At 40.6% G+C, this 11,132-nt stretch overlaps 1 protein-coding gene across 2 annotated transcripts; it reads left to right on the forward strand.

The window, feature by feature from the left end:
* Nucleotides 1-9,394, forward strand: NELFCD (negative elongation factor complex member C/D). Of its 2 annotated transcripts, none has more exons than XM_055721946.1 (15): nt 1-197; nt 516-631; nt 824-933; nt 1,946-2,055; nt 2,372-2,479; nt 3,049-3,201; nt 3,963-4,093; nt 4,525-4,690; nt 5,356-5,490; nt 6,012-6,151; nt 6,671-6,785; nt 7,120-7,215; nt 7,440-7,580; nt 7,943-8,072; nt 8,472-9,394. In XM_055721946.1, exons 1-15 carry the CDS (start codon nt 132-134, stop codon nt 8,504-8,506), a joined length of 1,752 nt encoding a protein of 583 aa, XP_055577921.1. In that variant the 5' UTR covers nt 1-131; the 3' UTR covers nt 8,507-9,394. The 2 variants fall into 2 exon arrangements, with proteins under 2 accessions (XP_055577921.1, XP_055577922.1); XM_055721947.1 differs by having other exon boundaries at nt 51-197; nt 511-631.
* The last annotated feature ends 1,738 nt before the right edge of the window (nt 9,395-11,132 follow it).

An 11,132-nucleotide genomic window follows, 5' to 3' on the forward strand; every position in this document is an offset into this window, starting at 1 on the left:
CGGCCCGGCCCCGCCCGCCGCTCCGCCCTCCCGCCGCCCGCCATTACGCGCCGCTCCGCCCCGGGGGCGATCGCGGCCTGGTCCCGGCCGCCGCCGCGGCTCCTTCGGCGCGGGGCGGGGCGGGGGCAGCCATGGAGGACGCGGATTACTTCGAAGGCAGCGCGGCCGAGTGGGGCAGCGAGGCGGACGGGGGGACGGTGAGCGCGGGGCTGCCCGGTGCGCGGCGGGAGCCGGCGGCTCGGCGCGGGCCTGTGGGGCGGAGGGGCCCCGGGGGTGCCGCTTGGGTGCGCGGAGGGACTGCCGGGCCCTCCCGTTCCGCGGGCGGGGGGCGCCGCGCCCGGGGCTGAGGCGGGAAGCAGCGGGCGGGCCCGGGTTGGCGTCTGGTCCCTGAGGCGCCGCGCGTGCCGGGCAGCGGCGGGCCCGGGGCGAGCTGGGGCCTGCGGGCAAACCCGGCCCAAGTGCGGGGGCGCGGGCGGAGCCGGGCCGGGCGCTGACTCGACTGTGCTTAAGAATAGCAAGACGATGAGGATGGGGAGGGAGAAGATGATGCCGAAGTCCAGCAGGAATGCCTGAAGAAATTTTCAACCCCTGACTATATAATGGAGCCCTCAATATTTAACACGTTAAAGAGGTGAGTGTGGGTGTGGCCTTACGTGTGCGTTGTGCATCTTACCTGTGTGACTGGTGCAGTGTTGTCACATCGCGCGGAAGCATGTCTGGAAATGCGTAAAAGTCATTATTCTTTTCCTTCTGTTTAGAGTTCAGTTGGTTGGTTTATTTTTAATATGACTTTCAAATAGTTCTTTTGTCATCCTTCCATCAGGTATTTCCAAGCAGGAGGTTCTCCAGAGAATGTTATCCAGCTCCTCTCTGAAAACTACACTGCAGTGGCACAGACTGTAAATTTGCTGGCAGAGTGGCTCATTCAAACAGGTACAATAAGCGATACGGTGTAGTTTGCATCTGTGGCCTTTGTTTTGTCAGAAATGCCTTAATTGGCGGCAAATTTGATCATACTCGGGAAGTGGATCATTATAAAATTGTCATCATGTATGTGACTAAACTTTTTATAATATGTTTATTCCACTTGTAGAATAAATGAAGTAGTCTTGATGAATGCTTTGAAATGCTCACAAACTATCGTAAAGGGTAATCTAGTTGAAGCAACTACATAAATTTTAGTTTTTGTTTTCATGCACAAGGGCAAGGGTACTGTTCGTGACACCTGATGTTGATGGTGTTAGCAGTGTTTGATATTTTGTACTAGTTATTGTATAATAAATCTTGAAAAAATAAGTAACTAGTTATTGTTCCCTTTCAGTGGATCAGTGGTTAGACAGAAGGTTCTTATACAGATGCCTGTATTCTCTGAAACAAGAATTCTATGTTACCAGTCTGCTTATGAATTCTTAAGCAGCCTTTTGCAAGATGCATTTAGCATTTCTTGTGGTGCCTTTGTCCCTTAGCCAGTATAACCTTTTGTTTACAAATCATCAGTTGCTACCCTCAGATCTTCAGAAATGTAGAACTACTTTGTGTGCTGTACTATCAAAGCTACTGATAGCCAACACATTAAAAGGATGGACTATAGCCCGTAGTGAGGCGGGTTTGTGGACCAGCCTTAGTAATCCCTTTCGTGTTCTAGGTAAATGTGCATTTTGGTATTGTGTCCAGTAATAGTCTTGTGAGATGACTGATGAGGAGGGCAAGAGAAAAGGACTAGTGTGACCTGCTTGGGATCCTAAACGGTCTGCGTTTAGGAAAAAAGATTGAGAATCTGTAAATCTGTAGCAGTATGGCTTGATAGTAGAACTGGTGGCTTTCTTCTCATATTCTCTGTGTTGATACATTCCTGAGTAGTTTCTGTTCTCATTGAAAAACTTAAGATGTTGCTGCCATGTTTGATTAGATTGCATCTGCCAAATTTTTTATTCCTTCTATACAGGTGTTGAGCCAATGCAAGTTCAGGAGACTGTAGAAAACCATTTAAAGAGCTTACTTATCAAGCATTTTGACCCTCGGAAAGCAGATTCCATCTTTACAGAGGAAGGAGAGGTGTGCGTGGAATCCGTGTTGCTATCTCCACATGAGTGGATCCTACATAGACTCCTTCATCTGATGAAGTAGATGGTGGGGGAAGGGAAACTGCATCTTCAAAGCTCTTTGGTTAAGAAACAGCTGGTTTTAGAAAATCAACTGTATCTCACTGGAGTCCTCAGAGGCTTAGAGAACTTAGAAAATGAATGCATCCTCCTATGTAATAAAGTTCTATATAATCCTTGCAGGACTCCTGAGAGGTAAAATGCTGACTTTTAATGATCTTGACAACTAGTTATTCTTACATTTCTCTCTGTTGCACTAATCTTTTTAGACTCCAGCGTGGCTTGAGCAGATGATAGCACATACTACATGGAGAGATCTCTTTTACAAGTTGGCAGAAGCCCATCCCGACTGTTTAATGCTTAATTTTACTGTGAAGGTAGTATACTCAAGTCTGACAGATTAGAATATCCATTAAAATAGCTAATTTTTCTGGCATCAGATATTGGCTATGATCTTGCCTGTACCTTTTACGTATTCTTACTTGTACTACTTATTCAAATGTCAAAACAGTACAAGTACACGTTGCTGGGAGGAATTGTGTTACAAGTTACACGTAGTAAGTGTAGTTTCAGAGTCTGAAGTACTGATTTTTGAATTGTTTGTTTTGTTTTGTTTTGCTGTTTTTTGGGGTTTTTTCTCTCCTTTGGTCTGTATTTGAAAATTCTGGATTTGTGGTGCAGTGGAACATTTCAGTCAGTTTTGTATGATTCTGCAACAGGGAAGGAATGTTACCTCTTGCTGTGCTCTGAAATACCTTTATGGTTTACTTTCTTTTTGCTAAGTCTTAATTGTTTTCCATTTCTGTAGTCTGAAAGGTGAATGTGAATTCCAGTAAGTGTATGCAGAGGCAAATCTTACATTCTGTGTGTACTTCTAAACTTGTTAGGGTATCTGAAATATAAATGTAAATAATACAAGTTTTCTGTGATGTTTTTGTTTTTATAGCTTATATCTGATGCTGGATATCAAGGGGAAATAACTAGTGTTTCAACAGCATGTCAGCAGCTAGAAGTATTTTCCAGAGTCCTGCGTACATCTCTGGCAACAATCTTAGATGGAGGTGAAGAAAACCTTGAAAAAAACCTCCCTGAGTTTGCTGTAAGTTTTTTTTTTTTTTTTTTTTTCTTGGCGTTCATTTGGGTTTTTTTTTCTATGGAAAGAAAACAGTATTTTTCTTTCTGGTTAGGATGTAAAGGTCACTGTAGGAATGTATAGAATCTTGAACATGTTATAAAATCTTATGAACAGAAGGTACATCTGAGTTAAAAAAAATAGAAATTTATGGGTTTTGATCATTCTGTGACCAAGAATTCCATGGGTTGCTTACGTCACACTTCTTACATTTATTAAATGGATTGTAAAAAGGTGAAGGTAGAACTGTTGTCTCTCATTTAATGCAGGATCTAAGGATCAGTCTACTCAATCCCCTAGTAAATGAAAATAATTCCTTTATTATCTGCATCAGTGTGAAAGCTGCCATCTGAGTCAACCCCACATATGTTCTGTGTTGTGAAATAGCATGAGTTTCAGATGGCTTTGTACTTCTGCTTTTTTAAATATTGCTGAGAAAGTACTGAATATAAGTAGGATGAATTTCCCCTCAGTTTTGCCATTGATGAAACAAAGTTCTCAGCGTAGCCATTTCTTCTTGCATGGTATCAATGCATAGTGATACTATGCTTTTCTGTGCTTTTTTCTTTGCTGTTGGGTTTTTGGTTTTCTTGTCCAGTTGTTGTGGGTCTTTTTCCTTTGATTAATAGATTGCAGTGAAATCTTTTGCCATCACAGCAATGTAATCACAGAAGCATACTTGCATGTTTCTTGTTGACTGGTAAGATTTTTGATGCATGCTTTCACAGAAGATGGTGTGCCATGGAGAACACACATATCTTTTTGCTCAATCTATGATGTCCATATTAGCTCAAGAAGAGCAAGGAGGGTCGGCTGTCAGGCGGATTGCTCAGGAGGTTCAGCGATATGCTCATGAGAAGTAAGTGGGAGTTACATTATTAGTGAAATGTAAGTCACTGAACTTGTAAACTGCTGTCTCTTGCTCCTTCTTGATTACCTTGCAAAAGGAGAATTCTTAGCTGCAACAGAGCAGTTCTAGTAGTAAGCTTTAATTCATAGAACGGAAAAGTTCAGTGTCCTGTATCAGCAGACCTGAAATCAGAGGAGCAAAGAACGAAAGTTTCTGTCTGTTTAAAAATACCTTTTTTTTTTTAAAAAAAAAATTTAATCTGTGAACATGCTAGAGACAAAAAGGGGAAATGCAGACCTGTTTCTATAATTACCCAGGATAAGGGGTTCTGCTCAAAGACGTTACATTCAGTAGGGTGTGTCCTGTTGACTCAGTGAGGCTAGAACTAAAATGTCTGAATTAAGAAAATAAGTTGCTATGTATGTTTGCTCTTCACCTAGAGGCCATGATGCCAGTCAGATCACTTTAGCATTGGGTACTGCAGCCTCCTATCCTCGAGCATGTCAGGCTCTTGGTGCGATGTTGTCTAAAGGAGCTCTGAATCCAGCAGACATCACTGTCCTGTTCAAAATGTTTACAAGCATGGACCCACCTCCAGTAGAACTGGTTAGTAGTTATCTTTTTTAACCTCTGAAATTCACCTGTGTTACAACAGCACTCAGAAATGTGAGATGGTCTTCTGCTAAGTGCTGTACCAACGCAAAACAGAAGTTAACACTCAGGCTTATCCCCGTGTAATTTTAGGTATTGTCTAAATGCGAAGCTACTACTTGTACTCTGTTTTGCATTAGATATTTGCATACCTTCTTGATCTTTTTTTGTGTGGAGTTTTTTTTCCTAATCATTCCAAGTTGCCTTTTCCCATATAATTAAAGAACTCCTCAATAGAAGGTAAAGATGGCAAGGAATTAATTAACTTTTAATGAAAAATATATGTATAAAACCCCCACAACCCAAACTAAGCCACCCAGTTTAGCAACTTGTTTATAAGGAGGCCTAAATGGCGCATTTCACATTTCTCACTGTCTTGTTCTAATGTGGGTTCTGGTAACAAATGGTGACATTTAGATACTTTATTAATATAGTCTGTAACTCTGTTTGTTTCCCCCACCATCACCTACTGTCAGAAGTTTAGGTGTCTTCATAAAGCTCTCACCTACTCTCAAGGGATTATCTCTCTTTCTGTGTGAGGTATATCAGATGCAGAAATGGTATTTTTAGTCACCTTTCATAATTCTCAGGCTCTAATGAACCATTCATTTTCTTCACAGATTAGAGTACCTGCCTTTCTGGACCTCTTTATGCAGTCACTGTTTAAACCAGGTGCTAAGATCAACCAGGACCACAAACATAAATACATTCACATACTGGCATATGCAGCGAGTGTAGTAGAGATGTGGAAAAAGGTAACGTTCAGTTCTGTGAATAACATTGTTTTTACCTACAGTGACCTGACTGTGCTCAGGAAAATGTATGGTTGTGAAGTTGCTCAGTTTTAAAATAATACATCCAGCTTGGTTTACTTAGTTTAATATAAAACGTTTCTGACTTCAACTGAAATGACTAAAATTATAGTACTGTTTGATCACTAGTGTCTACAAAAGTCTGACTGCTCCGAGTGAATTTGCTCACCTCCCCCCAAAGGCTATCAGTAGCAGTTCTGTGCTACTAGACCTGTATGTGCCTTTTCAGAGGAAAAGGAGTTTGCTTTATTTAATTCCTTAAGGATCAGTTAGCCACTTTCATAGAGTCAAACATCCTTGTACTTCATCCCAATGAGAATTAGTTCTGAAACTTGCATTTGAGTCTAGATTTTGAGAAACATGATGTAATCTTAGGCCTATCACAGGTTACAATTCCTTTCCTTAAATAGCCAAAAGCATCGGTATGTTGACAACTGTTGCATTCAAACTTTGCAATTTTTCAGAACAAGAGGGTCAGCATAAACAAGGATGAACTCAAGTCAACTTCAAAAGCCATTGAAACTGTTCACAATCTCTGTTGCAATGAGAACAAAGGAGCATCGGAGTTGGTTGCAGAACTGAGTACACTCTATCAGTGCATCAGGTGAGCAGAGAGACTGGTCCCAAGCTCCAGCTGTTGCAAGGAAAGTATTAGTTAGGACATGCAGTACCGCTAAAGGGAAGTACCTTTGCGGACCACTCTGTGAGAACATCCTTATTGCAGAATATGTGAAGGTGTGGTCTTGAAAGTAGTTTTCAAAATTCTCTATCTGACTCTTTGGAATCTCTCTCATGAGGACATAAGTTCTGGCTCTCACTGAGAACTTGTCTTTCTTGTGTCACAGAATGTGCTTTTCTCTGCCACTGGAAAAAGATGACAGATCGCTTTGTCTTCCTAATAAAGCTTTCCCAGCAATAGATGTGTCTTTTTTTTCTCCTCTTAAAAGTATGAAATAGCAGGACTGAATAAACTGGAATAAACTTGGAGTGTACATCAGTTTTGTTGCCTATCTTTTGTATTTTGTGCTGAGCAGGGGAGTGTCTTTGTAGAACAATTTTTGTCCAGCTTCCCCCCCGCCCCCCAGCCAATGCTCCTGTGCTAAAGTGATCTCTTTTTCTACAGGTTCCCGGTGGTGGCAATGGGTGTATTAAAGTGGGTTGATTGGACAGTGTCAGAACCACGGTATTTCCAGCTGCAGACAGATCACACTCCAGTTCATCTGGCATTATTGGATGAGGTAAAAGTGTACATATAAAACCTTGCTGGAAAGTAAGAAAAGTTTTGATGCTCATAACTGGAATTACATCCAGTTCACTGAGTAGCCTTCACTTTCAGTAAGTAGGTATACAGAGATGAATCTGTTGCTATCCAGAGTTAATGATTTGGTTTTGTCAGCTCAGCATTATTTACCCTAGGGAAACGTAGGCATCCGAGAAAGCAATGGTGGAATACTTTTCTAAAAGACCGTTACATCAGGCACTGTACATCACTGTAAACTTAGCTAATAAACACTGGTGCATTGGGTTTTAAATTGAAGTTCTGAGGCTCTAACTTTACTGTATTCTTTGCAGATTAGTACATGCCATCAGCTGCTTCATCCCCAAGTTCTACAACTTCTCGTCAAGCTCTTCGAAACAGAACATTCGCAGCTTGATGTAATGGAGCAGGTGATTCTCAAAGGATTCGGTATTTGTGTTCCTTCGTGTTTGTGACACTTACTCAAGATAATAGCTTTTTTTCTGTCTCAGCAGTTTTAAGAGTTTAATTTAGGAACATGGTTATGGTTAAAATGCACGTAGCAGATATTGAATCAGTAAGAATGAGCAATAAAAACTGCACACTTTTGAGAGGAAGTTCTAACCTGTTGGTTCTTCCCTCCCCATGCCGTCAGCTGGAATTGAAGAAGACTCTCTTGGATAGAATGGTGCACTTACTCAGTCGAGGTTATGTCCTACCTGTTGTCAGCTATATCCGCAAATGCCTGGAGAAGCTGGATACAGACATCTCTCTCATCAGATACTTTGTTACAGAGGTCAGCAGAAAAATTGTGTTTACTAACATACAGAATGAAACTTTAGTATCAGTTGTATGTGTTTGGATATTAAATCAGCTTGCCTCAGATTCAAAAATATTTCAAGATTCGAGATTGGATTCTGAGAAATGTATGTAGTATCAGTATTTGCTAGGATGTGGCTTAGTCCTACTGACTCCTGACTTCTGAAAGTATTATGGTACTGGATAGTGGACCACAAGAATATATAATTAATTGTCTGGAGAACAAGGGGTCTTAAGTGCAACTGACTGTATGCTTTCAAGACTAGTATCGTAAATTAAAAATTACCCTTAACGACCCCTCTAACTGGAAGAATAATCCATTTTTGTCTGCTGCTTCAGGTGCTAGATGTGATTGCTCCTCCATATACCTCAGACTTTGTACAGCTTTTTCTTCCTATCTTGGAGAATGAAAGTATTGCAGGTACTATTAAAACAGAAGGCGAACATGATCCTGTCACTGAATTTATAGGTAAGTCACAGCTATTCCTTGTGTACCTGCTTCTGTTGGTGTTTGTTACAACTTGAAAATAGTGTTTAGGAGGAGGATTGCTAAAAATAGGAATGCTTGCCAGATGTTTTTATAGATAACTTCCCTTTTAGGGGCCTGTGTTTAGCAATTTTCCTGTAATCAAGAATCTCTGGGTAGTAGTGAGGAACTTGGAGACAAATACTGCCTTTTGAGAACTAGCATTGTAGTAAGGAAAGGATAGGAAGGGAAATAGTCGTCGTAATACACTCCTACCCTAAAACAAAAACATCTGTCCGGACCCTAAAATCCTAATTATATTTATATAATGCAGAAAGCCACATGCAAACAGATAAATCAGAGTAATGTACTGAACACTTTCTTTCACTTTTTTCTTTTAAGCTCATTGCAAATCTAACTTTATTATGATGAACTAAACAGTGGAAAATATCAAGAATGCAGACCATATGATCACTACTTTGCCAGGCTCTCCACCATTAAGGTTCCATGACTGGGCAACACAGCAGCAAAAAAACCCCAAAACCTCCAACAAAACCCAAAAAAATCCAAAACAAGGAAGAAGGGGTCAAAGGGCATTTGTTTGACTTGCATGGTGACCTTGAGCTTCATATCAGAGGACTGTTGATGTACTTTGGAAAATGGAATAATACTGAAGGGTTTTCTGTTACACAAGTTGGTATAAATCTGAATATTCTGAAAGCGATAGCAGGAAAGAAACAGATTTATTTCAAAGAATGTTATTTTGGTTACTTGCAGAGTTTGTCACTGATCCTTTGTGTAATAAATAAAACCTGAAGAATACGGAAGGTAGTTCCTACTAAAAACACTTTGCAGTTCTTTGAAGACTAGATCTCATGCTCTAGGTTTTGATGTTGTGAGTTGTGAAAAAGGAGTTTGTGTGTTAGCTCTGTGCTGCAGAGAAGCTGCAATGCCTCTTTCTTACCTTTGCATTATACTAGAGTTCTAAATGTCTTACGTATTTACTGCTATGAAGCAAACTTTGTGTAACAGAAGTGGATTTGTAACGGTCAAAGTTAGTTTTATATTAACAGATTATTCCTATGTGAGTGTGTTATCTGTCAGAATCTATTTTTTTGTTAAATAGAAGCATCCAGTGTTACTGGTAAGTTTCATTACCATGTCAGAATTCTGCTCTCCAAAAATATGAATATGTGAATTATTTCATTACTGCTTGTTGTGCTCGGTTTTTATACTTCTCTACTCTTTCCTGGTTGATGCCAAACAGTGGGGGGTACACCCAAGATTATAATTTACCTTTAAATAAAGGTTTTCTCTTTTCCAGAGGTTTCTTTCATTAAGACCACTCTTTCTTTCTGTTCATTGGGCTGGATTTCTCTTTGTGCAGGCAAATACTGTTTGTTTAAAAGTGAGGGGTAGAGACAAGCACATCTGTTTCTGAAGAACCTGCTTTCTAAAAGATGCTGATGTTGTAAGTCCTAACTGCCTGTAAATGTAAGAAGGGAATCACTTTGTTCTTCTCTGTTGCCAGTACTTCATGACTGGGAACTCTTAAGCTGCTATGGTAATTCTTGAGACAGTAGCCAACTGTATAGATTCTTTACTCCTCATGAAAAGGATTGCATTTTCCTTTTCTTCAGCTGGTCCCTCACCTACGTACTTCACAGTGACTGAGCTTACCACAGCACCACTTACGGTGCTCTAATCAACCTAAAGCACCGCCTTTCTGAAAGGGGCAAAACTTGCTCCTGCAGCAGCTGTTCTGAACATCTTTGCATATCTTTGAATAGAAGATGTACTGTAATTCTAGCTGTTGCTGTTTAAACTGGTTCGAGACTTGTTTTTCATATTTTAAGTAGAACTGGTGTACAAGTTTGGCTCTCTGTAGCTCCTGACCTCCTTTCTTTGTGGAATTAACTGCAGAAACATTTTGCTCTATAGAGTTTTATTTTGAGACATAACCCTGCATCATCTTTTATTGATAATCAAGAGCATTGTTCCTGTCCCTATTGCAAATTTGCCAGCAATTTAAACAAGGTATACTTTTGCTTTCCTCTGTATTCAAGCTTGGTATTGCTTCCTCTAACCACTTAACGTTCTTCTGCACTTACCCACGTAGATGGTTTTTAACTAGTTAAAAATTTCATGATGCTGTGATTGGTACAGTCATACTACCATGTTCTTGTCTCCCTGGAACCTTCAGTTAGAGCAGGCACTGCAGCTTGGCAGAATTAATCCTTATTGGCGCTACAGAGTCATTTTGCTGTGGTAAAGCAGAGCCAAGGAGGCAGATGGAATTCTGTCTTTTGCCTAGATTTAAATGTGTCTTCTGTGCTTAAGAGGTGAATGGTGGGTGAGAGAGATACAAACACCTAATGATTAGAGTATGATTCTTGTATGTAGGAAGCCTGTATCAACCAGAAAAGTCTCCTAGCCCACTGGAATATGGCCTAACCTGAGGTCTAAAACATGTTATCACAATAGGAAAAGCTGTGCTGTTTGAAACCTAAATGATCAGAATCCACCTCTACTTCACTGTAGACACTGGCAGTCTTACACTGTTGTGGGTCTTCACCATTCTGCCAAACTTACTTTCTTATTTAGGAGCAAGCTTGTAAAACCAAGTTGCAGAAACTGTGCAAATAAGGTAGCAAATAAAGAGTTTCTGGAAATTTTTTTTTCCTCCTCTGCACCACTAAAAAGCTTTAACTTACAGGTTTGAGTGAGGCATAATTCACAAGTTGATGTGATTTATGGTAGTTTGTGGAGATGGACATTTAAAAGTGCTGTTCTGCAGCATCTGAATGCCTCTTCTCTTGCATGTTGACATTAGATGCTTCCTTGTAGCTTGCATTTTAATCTCCAGTGTGGGTAAAGGTAGTGTAATTAATTTATCTCAGATTGCTGTTTGAACTATGATAGTTGCTGCATAGACTGTGTTGTTAACCCACCCTTCCACAAGTGTCCAGTAAAAGCAGTACCAGGCCAGGTAAGCTTTGGGTAGCTGGTCTACCATGAGAAACTGCTGGCTTGGCACAACAGTGTGGTGGGTTGAGCTAGGCT

This window comes from Falco cherrug, chromosome 10, assembly GCF_023634085.1.
Source record: "Falco cherrug isolate bFalChe1 chromosome 10, bFalChe1.pri, whole genome shotgun sequence".
Taxonomy (NCBI): Eukaryota; Metazoa; Chordata; class Aves; order Falconiformes; family Falconidae; genus Falco; species Falco cherrug.